The sequence below is a fragment of the Coloeus monedula genome (genome assembly GCF_965178545.1).
Source record: "Coloeus monedula genome assembly, chromosome: 24".
Classification (NCBI taxonomy): domain Eukaryota; kingdom Metazoa; phylum Chordata; class Aves; order Passeriformes; family Corvidae; genus Coloeus; species Coloeus monedula.
The window spans coordinates 1,477,809-1,499,888 of NC_138804.1; the positions used below are offsets into that span (position 1 = coordinate 1,477,809).

General features: G+C 59.5%; 2 protein-coding genes across 3 annotated transcripts; both read left to right on the plus strand.

Annotated features, from left to right (window-relative positions):
• Nucleotides 1-629: 629 nt before the first annotated feature.
• On the plus strand, nt 630-1,561 carry HPCAL4 (hippocalcin like 4; the record flags this gene model as incomplete). Of its 2 annotated transcripts, XM_082296391.1 has the most annotated exons (3): nt 630-791; nt 906-1,121; nt 1,364-1,561. In XM_082296391.1, the coding sequence occupies 3 exons, from the start codon at nt 630-632 to the stop codon at nt 1,559-1,561; spliced, it is 576 nt and encodes a 191-aa protein (XP_082152517.1). The 2 variants fall into 2 exon arrangements, with proteins under 2 accessions (XP_082152517.1, XP_082152518.1); XM_082296392.1 differs by lacking the exon at nt 906-1,121.
• A 3,002-nt stretch (nt 1,562-4,563) lies between these two features.
• NT5C1A (5'-nucleotidase, cytosolic IA) lies at nt 4,564-15,533 on the plus strand (the record flags this gene model as incomplete). Its single annotated transcript, XM_082296736.1, is given in 7 exon segments — nt 4,564-4,695; nt 4,697-4,795; nt 10,454-10,621; nt 11,357-11,486; nt 11,714-11,836; nt 12,268-12,452; nt 12,682-15,533. Coding segments are annotated over 7 exon segments (1,206 nt in total). The 3' UTR covers nt 13,051-15,533.
• Between the last annotated feature and the right edge of the window lie 6,547 nt (nt 15,534-22,080).

Consider the following 22,080-nt stretch of genomic DNA (forward strand, 5'->3'; position numbering starts at 1 on the left):
CGCTGGCAGCCGAGGCTGCGTGGGAGCGGGCACGGCGCGTATCGGAGCGGCTCCGCTTCCTGCCCACACACCAGGGCCTTGCCAGGGCTCCCTGCTGCTGGCAGCCCCCTGGCCAGACCCCGTCCTCACCGAGGGCTGGCCAGGAGCAGGTTGGGCATGGCTGTGATCAGCTGGATGCCGTGAGGCCGATGCTGCCAGGGAGGTTTTTATGGGCTCTAATGGCAGATTCTTCCTTGTCCCATCCCTAGGGAAGGTCTGGTGGAAGGTGTCCCTGCCCATGGCAATGTGGCTGGAGCTAAATGGTCTCTGAGATCCTTTCCAACCCAAACCATTCTAGGATTGTCTGGTTGTGCTCTGGTAAAGGCCATGGGAAGAGTTCTGACTTTTCAGTTGCTTTTGGAGTGTTTTCCTGCAGCCCAAAGCGAGCTCCTGTACATCTCCAGCAGAAAAGGCCACAGCCACATTCCCGGTGCCACAGCTGCTGTCCTGCATGGACACCCACCAGCCAGGTGGATCAGCTCCAGCAAGGAGAAGAGGGATGCGGGATCACGCAGCTGCCAGGGTGGAGGAGGGCCTGGGACGACCATCCCTCTCCAGCCTGGTGTGGATTTCCCTTTCCAGGGGCAGCCATGGGCAAGCACAGCAGCAAGCTGGCCCCGGAGATGCTGGATGACCTTGTGAGGAGCACGGAGTTCAGCGAGCAGGAGCTGAAGCAGTGGTACAAGGGCTTCCTCAAGGACTGCCCCACCGGCATCCTCAACCTGGAGGAGTTCCAGCAGCTCTACATCAAGGTGGGCTCCAGCCGTGGGTTCTGAGTGCTGCCTGGGGGGCTGGAGCACCTCAGGTGCAGCCTCGGTGCCAACTTCTCCCTCCTCACTTCAATCCCTCCTCTCTCCTTCCCGCAGTTTTTCCCCTACGGAGACGCCTCCAAGTTTGCCCAGCACGCTTTCCGCACCTTCGACAAGAACGGGGATGGCACCATCGACTTCAGGGAGTTCATCTGTGCCCTGTCTGTCACCTCCAGGGGCACCTTTGAGCAGAAACTCAACTGGGCCTTCGAGATGTACGACCTGGACGGGGACGGGAAGATCACGCGCCTGGAGATGCTGGAGATCATTGAGGTACCAGCGCTTCAAATCAGCAGGGATTGTTTGCTTTTTCCAGGCTTTTCACAGCTCTTGGGTCCCTTTTAGCACCATAAAAATGAGTTTTCCTACCCAGAGCCTTGTCTGAAAGGTGCTTGATGTGTCTCTGGTAGAAATGGGTCCCAATGAGCAGCAATCCTGTGCCTGTCCCCTGCCTTGTCCTGGGATCTTCCGTCCTTCCAACATTCCCTCTCATTCCCATTCTCATCTTTCTCCAGGCCATTTACAAGATGGTGGGGACTGTGATCATGATGAGGATGAACCAAGACGGGCTGACGCCTCAGCAGCGAGTGGACAAGATCTTCACAAAGATGGACAAGGACAAGGATGACCAGATCTCCCTGGAGGAGTTCAAGGAGGCCGCCAAGAGCGACCCCTCCATCGTCCTGCTCCTGCAGTGTGACATGCAGAAATAGAGCCCTGGGGCTCAGGGCTGGACTGGCTGCAGCCAAACTCTGCCCCCTGTGATGGTTTCAATCCCCATTTTTCTCCCGTTTGGCACCAGGTATGAGCCACATCCCATCCCGTTCCGTTCCTCCTGCTGCCCCTGCTCCGGCTGCATCCCGGGCAGTCCCCATTCCACACCCTCCCAGGGCAGAGCCTGCTCTGAGTGCTGTCAGCCCTCTCCCATCCTGGAGCTGGACACCCTGCAGCCTCTGGCGTGTCCTGGCTGACCAGGGCCAGCCGTTCCCACAGCCCTGCTGCCTCCTCCCTGCTTTCCCCCACTGCTCCACCTGGCCCATTCCCTGATCCTAACGGAGACCAACTTTGTGCCCTTTCTGCTGTTCCCCCCGCCCCATTCATGGCTTGTGATGTCTCCAGGGAGGCTGAAAAGTCTCAGGTCCTGCTCCTGGTTCCTCCTTCACTGGCAATTCCCTGGAAGGCTCCCCAGAGGGGCCAGGGCAGGGTCTTGCACCAGCTTTAGCTCTTCCACCTCCACTTTTCCTACTGGGAACAGCCAGGGTTGGTCAGGACACTTTAGTGGAGAACAGAAGTGTGCAGAGCCAGCCCTGGATGTGGCCACTGCCTGATCCCAGAAGCCACCTTCCATCCCATCAGGTGGGTGACCTCCACAGCTGCCCTGGCAGCATCTTGGGTGCTCTGCAGCATTTCTGACCTTCCTCAGGTGGCACCTGGGGTCCCAAACTGGAGGCGGGGTCAGGAGCGTGGCTGTGGAAGGCAGGTCCTGGTGCTGCTCCCGGGTGTGTGGCGCTGCTGTGGGGACAGCTGGGTGCTGGGTGGGGGCTGTGGAGAGGCGTGGATGGGTCCTGTACCTGCTGAGCCTCCTGGCAAATCTCTGAGCTCACAAGAAACAAATCTGTCCCCTTCCTCCCCCCCCTTCCAGCCTTCTGCACCCACCCCTCCTGCCCCAGGCCAGGAATATTGCCCCAGGTTGGTGTTTAGTCTGCACGTTGTGGTGTTGATGGCTGTGGTGTCTGTTAGGAGATGGTGAAGTTGTTACCTATTTTTTTAATGGAAAAATAAACTGCCCCCCGTGTGTGGTGTCCCCCCTGAATGGTTTATTGGGGGGCAGCTGGCTGGGGACAGTGAGGTGACAACGCTGCACTCCTGGGCATCATTTAGGGGTCTCACCTGAGCCTGTGGCACCCCAAGGGATGGAGAAACCCCTGGGGACAGCACAGCGGGGCTCAGGCTGGGGAGCCTTGAAGGTGGGTGGGAGTGAAACCCTTCAGTCGTTCAGGCAGCTCTGGGGAAGGGAATGTCACTTTTGGGGTGGGGAGGCCCAGACCCCAAATTTCCCTAGAAATGGGTTTCATGTGTCATCCAGGAGCTGGGCCCTGGCTGTGCCCTTCCCTCAGGGCTGGTGGCTTTGTCTTGGGCTCCACTGGGGACCTGCTCCTACTGTATCTTTGTCCTTCTTTTCTCCACCCCCATCTTCCCCGCACAGATTTTCCTCTGGCCGTTCTTCTCCCTTAGCACCCTGCACAGACGGTGACTGTTGCTAAGGAGCTCTCACCAAATTTTAATCCTTCTCTGTAATCAATCCTGGGCAGCCGGGCTGGCTCCTGGGCAGCAGGGCTGGCTCCCAGCTCACCCCATCCCACCTGGATCCTGCAATTCCCCAGCCCTGGTGTGTCCTGCAGCAGCCAGCACCTGAGCACGGGGATGGGAGGGTGCCAAAACGCTGGCAGGGAGTGTATTTTAGGAGTGCTGCTGAGGGGAGAGCTCTGCACCTCGGGCTCGGCTGCTGTGCTTTCCAGGAGCGCACGTGTGAGTTTGCAGCTCAGCAGTGCCCGGCAAAGAGGAAACAGGGCAGGTTGTCCCCACCCTGTGGGAGCTGGGGACGTGCCAGGGATGCTGCCTGAAAGGGCAGCAACTCCAAATCTCTACAGAGAACTCCAGGAATAGCCTCGGTGGTGATTCTGGAGCTCTCCGAGCTCCCGCTTCCCTGGGGCCACCCCGAAGGTGGCTCAGGTGTTTCCCAGCAGGGAGCTGCAAAGGCTCTGGAGAGAGGAACTCTGTGAGGCTGAAATGGTGTCGAATTCCCAAAAGGTTTGGGATTCCTGGAGCCAGCCCTGCTCACCAGCACACAGCTTCCCCTGGCTCTGCTCTCCTGCTTGGAGCTCGGGGTGAGCGGGGTGGGGTTGGATCAGTCCCATGGACAGGGACACGGGGGGTCCCCAAGGCTGTCACCTGTAGGGAGGGTTATTCTTTAGCTGAAGCACAGAGATTTGGGTGAAACCACAGGGCTTTGGCTAAAACCCTGTTCTGTGACCTCCCCCCAGGAGCTGCCCTGTTCCAGGTGAGATCCTCCATTCCTTGCCCCTTCCTGGCTGATGGGTTTTGGTCTCTGGGATGCACTCCCTGCTCCCCAAGGGCTTCTGGGGGTCTGCTGGTCGAGGTGGAGTTTTTATCCTGAGTTGAATGTGCAGCTCTGTGGCTGCTCCCACCAGCACTGGTGGGGCTGGAGAGCCTTAATTAACACCCGCACTAATTCCATTAACCAATGAACGGCACAGGTCACCCTGCCACGGAGCAGGGTCCCACCACGCCTCTGTCCTCCCCTGCTGCCACCACCCTGGCTGCTCCATCCTCTCCAGCTCCCAGCACGGACCACCCTCGGGCTGTTCCCTGCGCTCCCCAAGGATGGCCAAACCCCAGAGAGCCGCGGCGTGGGACGAGCAGGAGCTGGTGTCCCCAGGGCTGCCCCATCACCTCCTGCTCCGTGTCCTCCCGGGGCTCTGCTGATGCCACCTTTGTCCCCAGCCCCTTCCCCTCGCTCCCGGGGCTTCGCTGCCCCCGGCGCTGGCTCTGCCCTGGAGCGGGGGTTCCCTCCTCGGTTCCCCGCAGCTCCCCGGTATCGCCGGGGGGAGCGCGGCGGCGGCGGCGGCGGCGAGGAGCGCTCGGTCCCGAAGAGGTTAATCCGTGTCCCGGTGGACTGAAACCCCGGAGCTTCATGGGATGCCTTATAAAGCGCGTTCCGCCGGGCCGGCCCCGGCTCCGGGAGCTCCCGGGACGCGCGGAGCCGCCGCCGCGCACGGACCGGAGCCGCCGGTGCCCCGGAGCCGCCGGTGCCCCGGAGCCGCCGCGCTATGGAGCCGCCGGGCCCCGCCGGGGCTCCGGGCCGGCCCTGGGATGAAGCCAAGGCTTTCTACGACAACCTCGCCCCCAAGAAGAAGCCCAAATCGGTGAGAGCCCCCGAGGCGCCGCGCAGCGCTCCCTGCCCCGGGGGGATTCGCCCCTCCCGGCGCAGCCCCCGCCCCGCCAGCCCCATCTCCCGCGGGGGCCCCCTGGGCTCTCCAGGTATCCCAATTCCTGCAGGCTCTCCGGGGTCCTCCTGGGTGCCTCATCTTCTCTGGATTGCCCCGTGGAACCCCCCGGGTGTCTGTGGGTGCCCCATCTCCTCCAGGCTCTCTGGGATCCCTCCCGGTGCCCCCTTTCCTCCACGTACTTTGAGGTCCCCCGGAGTGTCTCCATGTTCCCCATCTCCCCCAGGCTCTGTGGGGTCCCCCATGGTGTCTCTGGTGTTTCTTTGATCCCCTGCCTCCATCCAGGTCCTTGGGGATGCCCTGGCTCTCTCCAGGCGCTCCTTCATGGCATCCCTGGGTTACCCCTGGTTGCCTGGGGTCTCTCCGGGTGCCCCCGGTCTCTGTGGGTTGCTGCAGATCCCTGTGGCGCTCCTGGGTCCCTCCCGGGCTGAGGTGTCCTTGCAGAGTGGCCCGGTGCGCCATGAGCTGCCTGTCCCCTGCGCCAAGGAGGGAGGAGGCCCTGCCAGGGACAGGAGGGGTGGCACTGACAGAGCCGGGGGACAGCCCAGGAGCCGAATCCCTGCCCGGGCTGTCACAGGGGTGTCGCTGCCCCTGCCAGGCTCGCCTTTTCCGGGAGATTACAGGGACAGCCTGTGTTATCTAACGAGGGCTGAGCCTGCCGAGTTTGAGCACGGGAGCGCCTGGAAGTGCGGCCGTGCCCTGGAATAGCTGCGGGAGAGCGGGGCTGGCAGCGCGGCGGGGCTGGGGGCTGTGCCCGGGGCGAGCTGGCCCTGCCCCTGCAGCCTGTGAGCCACCCCAGCCACCCTCGGGGCTGTGGGAACCCCGAAACGTGGGGCTCTGGTGGGGGGCGAGGTGGGCGCCTTGGTGGCACCTTCCGTGGCAAAGCTCTGCGTGTGAGCTCTCCACGAGGGGACGTGTCCAAGCCCTCGCTTGGGGCAGTTCCCTGCTGGGGACCCGAGTGCCACCCCCGGTCCTGGAGCCGCTGCCAGCTCCCGTCGCTGCTGCCCGTGCCCTTCCCGGAGGAGAGAGACAGCCCGGCTCGGTGGCAGGATGCAGCTACTTGTCTTTCATGCCATGCTCTGCCCATGGATGCCAGCCCAGGCTTCTCCTCTTCCTCTCCTCGCAGTTCTGTGGCCAGTAACCCATCCCTGCTGTCCAGCGGGGGAAACTGAGGCACGGGGGCGCTCAGATCCTGCAGCTGGGCTGTGCCATCCCTCTCTGTGGGGCTGGGGGTGATGCCAGGCCCTGTGCCCCTCTGCTGGGGCAGGCTGGGGGCTCCGTGCCCGGCGGGCAGCCGGCTCAGCTGCCCTCGGAGCGCCAGGCAGCTGTCAGCCCCGGGGTGACGGATGGCTGCAGGGCGCTTTTCCGCAGTATAAATAATGTTCTCGGAAAACTCAAAACCACCCCGGCCGTCGCCCTGAACTTTAATCTGATCCCGAGCAGGGGGCTCGGGAGGAATTCTGGCAGCTCTGGGCACTTCCCTGGATGCTGCAGAAGACCAGATTCTCGTGATTAATCCAGTGTCCAGAGGTGGATTTTGGTCATGGAAAGGGAAGAGGAAAGGTTTGCTCCAGGGTGAAGCACTGTCCTCACTCCAGCTACAACATCCCAAAAATCGGGCACATGGGTGAGACTGATGGGTCCTGAAGGATTTCCTTCGGGAAACGGGGTTTGGCGTCGTCCGTCTGCACCCTTGGGGGTGCTGGATCTGTCCATCCTCTTGGCCAAAGGGAGCAGGAGGGAGCTGTGGGAGCTGCGAGGTGGCAGGAGAAAAGGTGATTTTGGGAACGGGTTATCGGGGCATTCCTGCTTTGCAGTGGTCCCAGCTCTTCCCGCAGCTGCTCCGGCACCGCTCCTGCCAGGGAGGTCAGCGATGAGACCTGTCACCCTTCAGCAATGCTGGAAATGTCCCCCAGCCTCTCCGGTGACGCCGAGGGGGGCCAGGGGGAGCTGGTTTTCTTCTGGTTCCCTTCCTCTGGGCACCCATTCGGGACCCATCGGTCTCACCCATGTGCCCGATTTTTGGGATGTTGTAGCTGGAGTGAGGACAGCACTTGACCCTGGAGCAAACCCTTCCTCTTCCCTTTCCATGACCAAAATCCACCTCTGAATATTGAATTAATCACAAGAATCTGGTCTTCTGCAGCATCCAGGGAAGTGCCCAGAGCTGCCAGAATTCCTGCAGGATTTTGGGATGGGGTTGGGTCCAGCTCCAGGCAGTGTGAAAGGATCGAGAGGTGCAGAATGGGGTCCCCACTGTGGCTCCTGCTGGTGGTGGCAGTGAAGCTGCTGGGCTTGGGTGGCACTTTGGGCACCTGTGGCTCTCGTGGGTGCGAGGACACGGTCCTGCCGCGCATCCTGGCAGCCTGTGGGATTTCCAAATGTCTGCCTCTAATCCTTGGGGGGCTGCTGGGGATTTACATCTGATTAGAGCAGCGATTTAAAGGCTGCCAGCTGCTGGGTCCGCAAGGGGAAAATTGGGCTGTTTGTAGTCACTCCTGAAATACACCTTTCCCCCAAAACTGGGGGATTTGGGGTCTGGGATGGGGTTTGCACTCGATGGAGCTGGAGCCTGATGGAGAGGTCTTTTACACTTCTGAGATGGGGTTTGGACCTTGTGGACCACCTGGAGCTGTGCCAAGGGCTGATGTTCCTCTTCGGAGGGCTGGGCTGGTGGGACATGTCCCTGGTTGTCCCTCCTGTCTTGCTGACCCTAGGGATAGACCCAGGATTGGGATGGAACCTTTCCCTACCCTGCCCTGCTCACACTCCTCTTAAACCCATCATCAACTTCTTGCTCGAGGTTCAGGACAGGGCTGGATCTGACCTTCCCGTGGGAAGGGAGAGGAGCTCACCATGAATCCCCAGGCAGCAAATTCACTTGGATTCAGCTGAGAGGAGCCTGGACTTGTGCTGGATGAGCTTTCACTGACCTTGGCTGACCTTGGATGCTGCTCTGAGGGGAAAACAGAGTTTGTGATTCAGCCCGAGCCCTCTGGGGCTGGGGCAGCCGGAGCAGGAGGCCGTGGTGGGATGGGGGCTGTGGGATCAAATCCATCCCAGCCAGGACTGGGTGTGGGACCCCTCCCATGCACGCATTTCCTGTTAGAGAAGAAGGGTGTTTGCCTTGAAACATCCCAATTTCTGGGGAAAAGTGGGGTTGGGTGGGTTGTTTGCAGCACTCAGACAGAGGGTTTGAGGTGCCGCGGTTCCTGAGGCTTTTTAAAGCTCATTTTTGGGCGTCGTAATGACCATCTGCAGCACTAATGGGGACGGAGAGGCATCCAAACCACCTCGGGGAGGGAACGCTTCCAAATGAAACCTCCACTTCAAAGAAATGTCAAAATGCAGATCCCTCCTCGCAGCGCAGAAATCGCCTCATTTTTCAAATGTCAGCATTTCCCAGAGAACAGCGGGGCCGTTCCAGCCCAGCCGGAGCTGGGAGCCGCGTTAGCACCCGCGTGAGACTTTCCTGCCCCGAGTGCTCCAAAAGGTGCAAATCTTCCTTGGCAGGATCCATCAGGTCCCATTCCCAGAAGCTCCCTGCCCGCAGGCACCCGGGGCTCCAGCAGCCCACGCTGGGGCAGAGTCAGGCCCCGAGCTGAGGGTTATTTTTATTGCTGTGTTTATTGCCTCTTAAATGAACCTCCCGGAGGGCTGGAGCCTTTCGGAGGCGGGGAAGGGACCTTGAGCAGCCGGCGCTGTTGCGCAAGGTGCCGAAGGTGTGCGCCGGTGGGGGGGAGAGGGAAATTCCCTCTGGGCACCCGGCTTGGCTTGTGGCCCCAAACATCCTTCTCAGCCCCTTGAACACGCCTCAGTGCTGTTACATTTGGGCTGCTGACCTGTTTTCTCTGCTTGGAATCTCCCTCCAGGGCTGCCCCTGCTCCAGGATCAGGGAGCAAACACTTGGGAGCTTTCCTGTGTACCCGGCACCGCAGGGATCTGGGAGCAGGATGGAGCAGCAGGACTCCAGCTAATGACCGGATGTCCCAAGACTTTTCATAGTTATTAATAGTTTCAGCTAATAAATGGCCCATGACACCAGGGTTATTAATTAATGAGCTGAGGTGCCAAGGCTTGGCCCGTGACCAGTTAAAAGCTGACGCTCCTCGGGGACCTGGCTGTGGCTCACTTGGAGCGGTGCTGGTGTCGTGGGTCGAGTCCTGCCTGTGCTGGGGGTTGTTCCCTTGCTTTCCTAAGAGAGCCACTTCCCAACGGGATCCTGTTTCCCTGCAAACGCAGCGGGAAAGGGATCCCTGTGGCCGCAGTGATGTTCTCAGCCCCAGCTAATCTGTGTCTCGTCCTAATCGCCCGCTGTTTAATCGCTTTGCTGGGGATTTGGGGGATTTTGGGGACGGATGCAACCTTTGGAGAAGTGCCTGGGATGGACCTGGCGCTGGGCATGGCGTGGAGGCTCCCACTGACTCATCCCGGGGTGGGGCTGGGGGCAGAGCGAGCCCCAGGGCGAGCCCAGCCGTGCGGGGAGCGAATCCCCGGTGAGGTGCGGACGGGGCAGCTCGGCCTTGCCAGGCTGCTGCTCCCCGTAAAACTCAGCCCAAGGCAGGGTGGGAGCCTGGACTTTGGAGCAGCTGGGTGTGCGGAACAGCTGGAGGAGGCACCCTCCACCCTGGGCAAGTGGCATTGCTGGAGGATTACTCACGGATAACCCGGCACAGAGGATCCTGGAAATCACAGAGGATCCTGGAAATCACAGGGGAGCAGGGGCGAGGTGCTCCTGCAGCGCTGCCAGCCTGGATTTCGCAGGAACGCATCCCTGAGCTCCCAGGGAGCCCCTGAGCCCCGTCCTGCTCCCTGGACTCCTCTGTAGGGGACAGGGCTCCCTGTGTCAGTGTCCCTCCGTAGGATTTGCTGTCCTGGCAGCCAGGATTCCTCACTGGCCATCAGTAATTAAGTTATTTTTGTGCTTGTGAGTGAGGGACGGGGATTAACACCCTCCCTGCCCTCCAAGGGGAGATGGAGGACGAGCGGGGGTCAAGATGAGCTTGACTTTCCCGCCGTCCCCTCTGTCCCTGCCAGGTCCCTCTGGAGGCACCTTCAGCTGGAGGAGGTTTTGGATTTGGATTTTGGATCGAGCCCTCGAACGTGAATAACAATGACTCATAAATCATTGCTTGCACCACCTGTTTGTCATGTTTCCACCCACGATAACTGTATGGAGTGTTCAGAGGAGCTGAGCTGGCACGGGCTGTTTGTCACATCTGGACGGCATCACGGGATGTGGATCTGGCTCAGCCGCAGAGCGCGGCTTTATCCTGGCTGGGGGGTGGGAAAAGCCACACAAATCCCTTCTGCATGGGCTCCAGCAGGGTCTGCCTGGGTTCTGGGAACCTGTTTGCAGCAGGAGGGCTTGGGAATGGGATCTGAGGTGTCCCGAATGTGTGGGGATGGAGCATCAGGGCTTCATCTGTTGAAGGACGGGGGTGCAGCTGCTCTGTTGCTCTCCAGATCACTTCAGAGGTGTCACCCACCCCGTGGCCTTTCACGTTGGGAGTGAGCTGGTGCCACCCTGGGCTGGGAGCAGGGGCTGCCTCTCTGATTTCCCCTCTCTGCCCACAGCCAAAGCCCGAGAATGCCATCACCATCGCCGTGTCCTCGCGGGCGCTGTTCCGCATGGAGGAGGAGCAGAAGATTTACACGGAGCAGGGGGTGGAGGCCTACGTGAAATATCAGCTGGACCACGAGAACGAGCCTTTCCTGCCCGGGGCTGCCTTCCCCTTCGTCAAGGTGAGCAGCCACAGCGCTGTGGTCCCCAAAAATTTTGGGGAGAGGAGAGTTTGTGTGGGGACAGGGTGGATACGAGCAGGAGGGATGGAGCCACGGAGCAAACAGAGGGCAAAAAAAACCTCCCAGCAAGTGATGTGCTGCTTCCAGGGTTGGATTTTCCATCTTGAGCCCAAGAATTGAACAAATCATCTCCTTGGATCGCATTTAAAGTTTCCCTTTAGGGAATTGTCTTTTTTTTTTTTTTTAATTATGGTTATTATTACAATTTATTTATTCTTGTAAATTGGCTGAGTTTAGCCTTGCTCCCGAGTTGGCCGATTTCTAATTCTGATGTGTTGAAATGAGGCATTTTGAACTTGAAAAATATTTTCTCACTCCTGCTGCAGTTCATGCAGTTTTGGGTGCTGGAACCCATTCCCAATGAATAAATTAATCAGCTCTGTGGGGCGAGACTTGTTTCTGGTTGCTTGAAAAACACTTAACCTGCAACTTGGAGTTGATTTATCCTCATTCAATAACTCAAAACCTTTCCTGTTTGAAAACAGAAGAGTAGCTAGGTGGGTTTTTTCCCCCCCAAAAAATGAATCTGTTTTTTCCCAGCTGGTATCAGCTTGGCTCAGGGTGTAGCTGGGGTCAGGGTTTTGGTGAGCAGGAGTGTTCTGGGTGGGATGGGTCAGGGCCACACCTGGGAGGGGGCTGGCTGACACCCACCCCGCTGTCCCCGGGGTGCTGCAGGCGCTGGAAGCGGTGAACGCTCAGCTCCGTGAGCTCTACCCCGACAGCGAGGAGCTCTTCGACATCGTCCTCATGACCAACAACCACGCCCAGGTCGGGGTTCGCTTGATCAACAGCATCAACCACTACGGTAAGATGGGGACAAAGCTGTCCTTGGTGGCTTTTGGGTGGTGTCGCTGCTTGGCACCGAGAAAAGGAAATGTTTTCTCCCCTTTTTCCCGCTTCTCCCGGGTTTTCTGGGGGCTGGCTGGTGGGAAGGGGCTCTGGCTGCTGACCAAAATTAACCCCGCTCCTTCCAGCAGCAAGGCAGGGTTGGGGGGGCAGCCAGGCTCACCCTGCGGTGCCTCTTGCCCTCAGATCTGTTCATCGAGAGGTTCTGCATGACGGGAGGGAACAGCCCCATCTGTTACCTCAAGGCTTATCACACCAACCTCTACCTCTCCTCCGACGCCGAGAAAGTGAGTGGGGCCATTGAAGAGGGTGAGTCTGGGGTCCAGCTCGTGGCGGGGGGCAGTGGGGGGAGCCTGGAGCCCTCAGGGGGTTGATCCCAGGAAGGATATCTGCAATATCCGTGTCCCTAAGCCCACGTGCACTTAGGGTTTGCCTTGCCCCGCATCTCTGATGCTCCAAAGAGCCTCCAGTTTCCATAGAAATGAGCCTTTCCTGCAGCTCCACAGCTCTCCCGAGGCAAAGGCGGTGGTTTTCCTCCTTAATTCCTGTATGCAAAGGGTGATTTGTCATCTGGGGCTTTGTTTTTGCGGTGGGAGGTCTCGGGGCCGAGCCGCAGGTGCTCCCGGGCGCGTTTCCTCGCGGCGTTTTGCTTCCAGCCCGGCGTGTTTTGCTCTGCTCCTCAGCGGCCGAGCCACGGGGACGGATCCTTGGATAACTGCCACCTCTTGCCTCATCCTCAGGGATCGCTGCAGCCACCATCTTCAGCCCCAGCAGGGACCTGGAGGTGTCGGAGAAGCAGCTGCGGGTGGCCTTCGACGGGGACGCCGTGCTCTTCTCGGATGAGTCGGAGCAGATTGTGAAGGCTCACGGCCTGGACATGTTCTTCGAGCATGAAAAGGCTCATGAGAACAAGCCCCTGGCACAGGTAGAGCTGGGCTGAGGGCAGGGAAAGGCTCTGGGACAGAGGCAGCCCTCGTGGGGACGCTCCCAACTCTGGGATCAAGCCAGAGCGGGGTGCGAGGTGGGGTAGGGCAGCAGCTGCTGGCCCGGTGGTGGCTGCGGGGTCATTTTTGGGGGGGCTCACAGGGTGAAGGGATTATCCAGCATGTCTAGGATTGGAAGGATGGCACGGCGGCATCTCCTTGCTCCAACAGGGCCCACTGAAGGGCTTCCTGGAGGCGCTGGGGAAGCTGCAGAAGAAGTTCTACTCCAAGGGGCTGCGGCTGGAGTGTCCCATCCGCACGTACCTGGTGACGGCGCGGAGCGCGGCCAGCTCGGGGGCCCGGGCCCTAAAGACTCTGCGCAGCTGGGGCCTGGAGACAGACGAGGCTCTGTTCCTGGCCGGGGCTCCCAAGGGGCCGCTGCTGAGGAAGATCCGGCCCCACATCTTCTTCGACGACCAGATGTTCCACGTGGAGGGAGCCCAGGAGATGGGCACCGTGGCCGCCCACGTCCCCTATGGCGTGGCCCAGAAGCACAAGCGGCCGGCGCAGGAGAAGCAGCAGACCCCCAACAGCAAATAGTGGGGCTGGGTGGTCCCCACAGCCCCCGGCATGGACCTCACCCCCACCCCGTGGGCCGTGGCGCGCAGGGCAGGGAGCGTCGGTGCTGGGAACGGGAGTTCAGCCCCCAGTCAGGGGCAGGGAGAGAGGAGGAAAAGCTTCCTTAATGCCTCTGTTTGTCGGGGTCTTGTGGCGTTGTCGCTGTTCCTCGTGGGGCTGGAGGCTCCTCTGTGCCAGGAGACGTTTTCCCAGCTCGTCCACGCGCTCCGCGCTCGCTCCAGGCGAAATCCCTCGAGGATGGGTCTGCCCTGTGTGGGATCTTTGTGCCGGGTGGGTTTAACCTATTTATTTAAAACCCCACGTGAATCCCAAAGCATTCTGGCTTCCCAAGCAAATGTTTAGGCTGAACTGTTGAACTGGAAAGTTGGGAGCGCCCAAAAAACCTTCCGAGCAGCTTTGAAACAAAATTTTGTCACTTTTAACTAAAATTAAACTGTGATATTGTTCCTTCACAGCCCCAGCTGCTGCTCCCCAACCAGAGAATACTCAGTGTCCGTCCTTTCGCCAAGATTTTGCCAGCTTAAATTTGGAAAAATACAAACAAATACTTTGACATATTTGAAAAAAAAACAAGCAAACAAAAAAAACCAAAACAAAACAAATTCTGTTTCCTGCTTGGAGCTTTGGGCTGGTGTATTGTTGGCCCATGTTTTTATATTTGGGTTTCACACTTGCATGATTTAGCACTTAAAACTAATGATCTCAGCAAGGCATCCAAAGCCCAGCTTGTCCAAGGGCTGCAGACACATGGCCAGGGCTTGAATTAAGTTGAAAGCAGGCCCTGATATATTAGGGACATCATTTGAAGTCCATTTAGGTAAATCTGCAGAGAACTTCAGCCTGGGGATTTCAATTAAAGGATTTTTTTTCTCCCTTTCTAGGCTGAGCCCATATGAGTTGATAATCTTTTTCTCCTCAGCTTCTTAAAACCGCTGGTGCTTCCTAAAATAGACACCTCTGTTAACGATGCTGTGAGAGAACCAAATCTCTGATTAAAAAACAGGATGGGAAATCAATCGGAGAGAAACCGGTGTGAAAATCACGCTGACATTTCTGCTCAAAGCCCTGTCCCAAAGGAGACGCTCGGGAGGAAAATGTAAAGATTATTTCTTCCTTGTGGGTTCTTTTTTTTCCTCCATTTTTTCTTTTTGCACGACACCCCACGGCTGAGCAGGAAGGATGCTCAATATTATCAGACAGTTTTCTGCGAACTCCACGGGCTGCAATTTTCCAAGTTGAGTGTCTGGCTCTTTGCAGGGAAGTCTCAGCTCAAACAGTGAGGCTGGAGCTGGAGTCATCACCCGTTTGAGGAATACAGAAATAACCGAGCTGGTGATGCCTTCAGTGGCTCAGGAGACTTTTCTCATTGCACTATATCCTGCTCTAGCAGTGAAAAGCAAATTGCACTTCTCCCCCCCCCAAAAAAATTCTTTGACAGACTTAACTGTCACATCTGGGTGACAAACACCTCGGAGGAAGGTCTACAATCCAAACCAAAAAATCTTGGGAGAAATGAGTTTCCGAGTACCGCACCCGCCAGCATTCAGGTTTGTAGAAAGGTCTCGTCTTGTTTAACGTGAACCCAAGATTTTGGGATCTGAACTGGACCTTGGAGACCTTTCTGGCAGCTGGGAGGGGGAGCACAGCCTGGCCTCCCAGTAAACATTTCCAAGGTGTTTCCTGAAGATCGCGGAAGCCCAGCCAAGCCCGGCTTGTGCAGGGGAGAGGATGTTGCAGGAGGAATGGGATCGTCAGCCAGCCCTCGGGAACGGGGCAGGGTGCCAGGGGGGTCGGGCACACGGGGATGTGCCCATGGGATGATCCAGAGGTAACGCTGGTGTTGGCAGGGCTGGGCTGGCAGCGGGAGGTGCGTGCCCTGCCTGGGAATGCTGTTAGCTCTGGGGAAGCACTGGCTTCTGGTTTTGGGGCAGATTTTAGCAGAGTCCTGCTGCCTCTCCAGGCCCTGAGGTACACAGGGAGCTGGATGCAAGCTGGGGGCAGGGTTTTGGTGACCCTGCTTCAGCTCCTCCTGCTGCCAGGGCAGCTTAGGGGCTCCCTGGGAGATGTGGGGCCCGGGAAATGGGCCCCAGGTGAGCCAGACCTCCCCGAATCCTTCCCAAGCAGGGAGGATTTTCCATTCCCATCGTGGCTGCCCCTTTTGCTTTTCTACACGTGGCTTCCTCTGTTTTGTTAGGGTTTTTTTACCTCCTCCATCACTACAACTGGAAGACAAGGACTCGGGTACTTCCCTTGTGTCCCCTTGGGCTGGGAGGGCCAGCGGGGTCAGGCCTCTCGTGCTGTCCTGGCTGACAACTGGACTTTTCCTGCTGTGTGTTGTTGCTGTGGGTTTCACTTCGTTGTCCTCTGGTGGTTCTTTGCCATGTTAATGGAATCCCTCGGGGTGTTTTTCCCTAATAAACCGTGCTGGTCCCAGCCCGGCTGCCTCCGTTCTCACAGTGAGTGTTTGGCTCCCTGGTGCAGGGTCTGAGCTCCCTGCTTGGGACCTCCCAGGTTTTATGGTGATGGGGTGGGGGTGACAAGAAGGGAAAAAGGGGTTTTGGGGTTCAGGGGAATTCCGAACATGTGATTAAAGCACCTGGTTTGGGACTGGAGACTCGTGAGAGAGGTGGGATTCCAGGGGTGGGATGTGCCGTGATACAAACGCCTCCCTCTGCTTCGTGAGTGGCTTTTGTGGGCACCTGGGCTCGTGATGAAGCCCTGGGTAAAAATACAGCTTGGCAGGAGACTTTTGTCATCCTGATCTTCTCCCAGCCAACAGGTGGGAGGCAGCAGAAGCTCGACGGAGGAAAATCATGGCTGCTGAAGTACCGGCTCCATCCGAGCAGCGACACTGCAGCCCTGGCTCCTCCCTGCCAATGAGGGGAACAGATGGACTGAGGGGAAGCAACAAATTCTCCATCCATCACCAAATATAGCCAAGGAATGTCCGTAGGCCCCAGGGCAGCATCCCTGCTATGGGTGTTCATTTAAGGGGTGGATGGCTCTCAGCAGAGCGTTCCTGCTTCTCTGGAATGCCTTCCCCCAGCCCATCCCCAATCCTGCCGTGTCCTTCCACCAGATGCCTGGAGGGGAAAAAAAAAATTTAAAAAATCAAATTCCAGCACAGATTCCAGCCTGTGATGCACCAGGGAATGTCCAGGTGGGCCCAGCCAGTCCTGGGAGGTCGGGATGTCCACAGTAACGCCAAGAGCTGCAAAGACAACCCCACGCCCTTGATTGTGAGGGTTGACACCGAGATCAGGGAGGGTCAGGGAGAGGTTTGTGCAGGTGGATTTGGGATGCCTGGCTCGGCTTTGCTGCAAGCCCGAGGTTTTGATCCTGCTGCCTGTTTTCCAAGCTTTTCCCTTCATCAGGCACGGCAGGGCTTTGCAGGGAGCGTGCTTTGAAATCAAGCCCGTGGAGGAGGAGGAGGCGGAGGCAGAGCTGGTGGGAATTGTGCTGCCACTCAGCAATTGTCAGCACAGATGTTCCCGAGGTAATCACAGCCCTGAATAGCAGGAGCTGCTTTTCATGACAAATCCAGGATTTAACCCTGAGAGTTTGTGGGGTGTCTTGGCGAGGGTGGGACACCCCTGACACCACGGCAGGGAGGGCAGGCAGAAAGTGGTCTCTGCTCTCCTGGTCCTCCATGGGCACCAGGGAAGTTGTGACACCTCCCTGCCTCAGTTTCCCCATCACTGTGACAGAATCACAACATCCCAGACTGGTTTGGGTTGGAAGGGACCTTAAAGCTCATCCAGTGCCACCCCCTGCCACGGGCAGGGACACCTGCCACTATCCCAGGTTGCTCCAAGCCCCGTCTGACCTGGCCTTGGGAACTTCCTAGCAAGGTGAATCCAAAACTGATGAATGATCCAGCAGGAATGTCAGGTCTAGAGGATGACTGCAACTCCTTAGGGAGGGAAAGCAGAAACCCAGGAGCGCTCCGAAGTGCAGTGAAAACCCTGCAGGTCCTGGTGTGTGGGACCACACACAAATCCAGGTCTGTGCTGTGGCGTTGGCCGTCAGGAATCCCAGCTGGGAGCTCCTCTGCAGCACGTTTGGTTTTACACCCTTCCTGGAGGGCGGAACAGGCACCAACAACCCCGAGCAGGGACCTGCAGCCACCCCAGGGGGATAAAATGTCAGGGCAGGGGACCTGGTGACAGGGTGACAGAAACACCCGGGGCTGGAAGGACAGATAAGGGGACCTGGCGGCAGGAGAACAAGCAAAGGGCACTTGCTATCAGCACCGTGCCAGGATTTGAGCAGCCCAAGCAGCTCGTCCCTTCGACACCGCTATTTTTAGCCGCGGTTGCTGATGCCTCTGTCACCGGTGCCTAAAATGGTCCCCCCCGAGCGCACCCAGGGCCACCCCGCACCAACCGAGGCCACCAACGAAGCCGTGACTCAACGGGGCGGCTGTGGAGCCGCTCACGGCCCCGCTGGCTGCCGGAGGAAGCCGGAGCCTCCCGCTGCCAAGAGGCAGCTCCGAGCTGGGCCAGCTCCTGGGGACGTGCTCCAGAAGGTTCGTGTTTAGGGCCTGGCCCCTCGCCAGGAGTCAGGGGGGTACATGAAGCCACCTTCCACCTCCCCTGAACTGGGAATTGTCCAGCTCTGACTGGGAATCGTCGCTGTCCCTCGGTGTTGGTCCTTAAGGGAGCTGTGGGATGGCTCTGTGGGAACAGCTTCCACCCACGCCGGTGGGAATAACCCTTTGGCTGCTGGGCTGGAGCAACAGGCGAGAGGGCAAAGATCTTGGGACCACAGGGCAAACCCACCCTGCTCCCTGCCTGGAGATCCCCTTTCATAAAAAGCTGCCTTGTTTTCCCCGTTCTGCCCAGACCAGCGAGCGACGGAGGCGGAGATCTCCCTGTCCCAGCGTTTCCCCATTCCTGCAGCGGAGGCTCCGTTACCAGGGCTGCGCTTCAAAGCTTTGCTGGCAGTGCTGGGACGGATGGGGCTGTGCCATTATCCCCCCTGGGAGGGGAGCAGAGGAGAGGAGAGGGGGGCTTGGGACCTACTGGAACTACAAGAAACCTGGAGAGGGGACTTTGGACAAGGGCATGGAGTGACAGGATGAGAGGAAATGGGTTTAAGCTGAGGAAAGGTAGCTTTAGATTGGATATTGGGAAGGAATTCTTCCCTCTGAGGGTGGTGAGGCTCTGGCACAGGTCGCCTGGAGAAGCTGCTTGATGCCAGGGAGAATAAATGAGGGAAAATCTGCTCCGATTGCACTGCGAGGGAAGCTTGGCTTCCCCAGCCTGTGCTGAGTTTTGGTGGGAATTGGAGCACGAGTGGACATTGTTGTCCGTGCCGGAATTCACGGCCGTCCTGATGGGGATGCGTTCGCCCCAGGGAACAGGGGAGCATTTCTCATGGGGGTGGGATGGGGACAGGGACAGGGTCAGGGACAGGGTCCGGGCCAGTTGTGGTGCTGAGCGGGTGCCACGAGAGGGCGCGGAGGGCTGTGCGGTGCCGCCAGAGGTGACCTGGTGGCCCATGTCCCTCTCCTTGGTGTCCTTCACGGGCCAACGTGCCCTAAATGGCAGCGCCGCCTTCCACGGTGCCACCCGGTGCTCCTTGCCCTCAGGTGCGTGTTTGGGGAGTGTGAACGGGCATCTCTGCCTCAGCACAGCCCCAGGGGCCACCTGAACCCCCAGACTGTCCCCAACCCACCCCACTGCGGGGTTTGACCTCCATGGGAAGGGGTTGCTTGAAGCCCACCGAGCTGGGCATGGGAAGGATTTCCCCAGAGCCAATTGTGGTGTGGGACACGCGTCCTTAAGCGTCATCTCAGGCGCTTTGTCACCCAGGGTGACCTGGCTGGGGGGCCGTGGGGCTGCCCCAGATGGCACGGGTGGGGCGATGGGGGCCCGTCATGCTGGCTGTACAAACAGGCCCCGCTTCCTCGGCGGCCTCCTCCAGGTGCGGCTGGGAATCATTAGGAGCTCTCCGCACCGGCTGAGTGTGGGAACTGGAAGAGAAAGCTGGAGAGAGGCCTTCTTTCATCTCCCCACTCCCTCCTCCCCCCGCGTCTGCCAAGCCTGGCTTCCTTTTGAATCCTTTAGCTGGTGCCAAGCGAGGGAGAAGAGGAGGGGGGAAGAAAGAGAAAAAGGGAGGGAAAAAAAAAAAAGCAACAACCACAGGAATGTGTCCGGGGATCTGGCTTCATTCAGGCTGCCGAGCCCTGAATACCCCGGCTCCACTCGGGGAGCTGGAGGGAGGCCGTGGCAGCAGTGGGAAAACAAGCAGGGAAGTGCTGTGAGTGGCACCACAGGGAGTGACAAAAGGTGTCAGGGAAGGGGACACATCCCCCGCCGTGGTACCAGGGATCTGGGGGCACCCCCGGGTCGGGGTGCCACAAGTCCCACGCTGAGAGCAGAGCTCCCACATCTGGGTGAATCCCGGCCGTGTTCCAGCCCGGTATGGGGACACGGTGCCCAGCCCGTCCCCATTCCCTCCCCGTGTGCCGGGCCTGTCCCTCCCGACAAAGGCGACGGGGCTGCCGGCGGGGAGGGTGCGAGGGGAGGCTGGGAGCCTCTTCTCCGGCACATTGGGAGAAGGATGGGTTTTGACTCGCTGCCGACTTTATTCCCAGCAAATTAATAGTTTCCTCTTGTGGCGGCAGCGTTGGCCTGTGCGGGTGCGGGAGTGCGCTGGTGGCTCCCACTGCCCTCCCAGCCACCTTTCCCCGCTCCCGGAGGGTCCTCCCTCCATCCTTGTCCTCAGCTGGGCTCCTTCCAGCTGTGCAGAGCTGTCAGATCCAGCCCAGCTGTGCCGGCCGCGGCCTCGGGAGCATCCCGGCGGGAGCGGGGGCCCGGCTGTGAACTGATGATGCGAGAGCCGGAGGTGGCGGGGGAGCGCCTTGGGTGGCGGCGAGCGAGGCGCAGCTCCAGGAAGGAGCTCTCGCTCCCTCTTGGCTTCGCAGCCGCTTTGGCAGCGCTCGGAGAAACGGGGAAAAAGCAGCGAGGGAACCACCAGCGCATGCCGGACTCTGTCCTGGAGACACGGGGCAGCTGCAGGACGATCCCAGCGCAGGATGGGAGCACCCAGCGGAGCGCCTGGCAGGAACCTGGGGATGGGATGTGCCACCCGAGTCCCCGCAGAGCTCCGCACACGCGCTGCCCGCTCCTCCCCGTGTGCCATGCGCTCCGTGCGTCCCATCCTGCGCGCTGAGCGCTCATTCCCGGCGCATGGAAGCCGTTCCCGGGGCTGTCCGTGGGCCCGGCCGCGGCACTGACACCTCTCCCGTGTGCGGGCACGCACCGTGGCACTCGGTATCGGCAGATCTGCTGGGAACGCCAGCCATTCCTCCGGCAGCGATTGTGTTTTGTTCCCTATTTATATCCCCGGGGTGGTGCCACAGGTGGGCGATTGTTCCAGCTGACAGCCTGAAAGGCGAAGGAACAAGATTTAACTTCCTGCTATTCAATTAGAGAAAGTGAGCATTCAGCAGCAGCTGCCGGCTGCTGGCAGGAGCCGAACCCCCGCCGCGGTGGGCGCAGGGAAAGGCAGGAAAAGCTGCCTGGTGCCACGGGCCCGGCGGGCTCCGGAGAACCTCTGGCTGCCGCTGCTCTCTACCGAGTTTGTTTTTTGAAAGGGGATTGCCTGATCAAAGCAGCTCCGTGGAGCAGAAGTCGGATGAGGAGGAGCTGGGAAAGGGGCTCAGCCTGGAGCAAAGGAGGCTCAGGGGGGACCTTGTGGCTCTGCACAAGTCCCTGACAGGAGGGGGCAGCCGGGGGGGTCGGGCTCTGCTGGCAGGGTGAGAGGAAACGGCACCGAGTTGTGCCAGGGGAAGTTTAGGGTGGATATTAGGAATAAAAATCTTCTCTGGAAGGGTGGTCAGGCATTGGAACGGGCTGCCCAGGGCAGTGATGGAATCACCATCCCTGGAAGGGTTCACAGAACGCGTGGATGCGGCACTCTCGGACATGGTTTAGTGGAGAGCTGAGTTAATGGTTAGACTCGATTTTAAGGGTCTTCTCCAACTTCAGTGATTCTGTGGGAAGCACCAGCATGGAAAACAGCAGCGTGTGGTGGTGGGGGGTGGACACTAAATGGGGAGAGGCCATGCCGGGAGGGAAAGTCAGGAGCTCGCACTGCCAGAGGGAGCGGCAGCACCGCGGCTTCCCCCCGGGCCAGCCCGAGCGCTGCAGCTTCGCCTCTGCCCTGAACTCTGCGTGATCCCTGACCCTGGGGCCTCTGTGGCGGAGGGCTGGTGGCTTTGGAAGCCCTCTGGATGTGCACTTCCCCTCGCCCGTGCTGGAAGGGCCAGGGGATGATCCCTTCCCTACTGACTGGGAGCCTCCTTGTCCCTGTTTCCCCACACACGCCTGCGCTCCCTCCCGGAGGCCGGCGGGGGAGGAGGGAGTGTGTGCTCCTGCGAGCTCCACGTTGGGAACAAACCTCTCTCTCTCTTCCCCTGCACTGCTTGAGCCCTCTCTGAGGCACCCAGGACCTTGTGGAAACCCCTGCAGCGTCCAGGGTGCAGTGAGGGCTTCAGGGTCTCCCTGCTCCATTTCTTTCCCTTGCTCTTCCCCTCCTGGGACTGGTCCAGCTGGAGAAGAGTCTCCCGCTGCCACCTCTCCCTGCCCCTTCCCTGTGCCATCTGTCCCTCACTGGTGCCGTTCGTGCTCAAGATGCTCCCGTGCACCTCTTCGCTCTCCATTTTTAATCCATCTGGTTCCACGGGCTCGGGGTGTCTCCCAAGCTGGTTGTGATCATCAGGGCTGCAGTTGGAATCCGTCTGGCACCGCTGCAGCACACGGAGAGCCCCACATGCCTCCACGCACGCCAGACCCCGCAGCTCCGTCACCCTGCCCTGATCCAGAGGGTGGGACCGGGCTGAGCTCAGCACCTCGCACGAACATCGCGGAGGCGGGGGGGGGGGAGGATGCTCTGCAGCCGAGGCCATCAGCAGCAATTAGCCCCTTTTGGGAACTCGCCGTGAAGCGCTGCCGAGGCTTTTCCGTGCGTGCCGATGCTTTG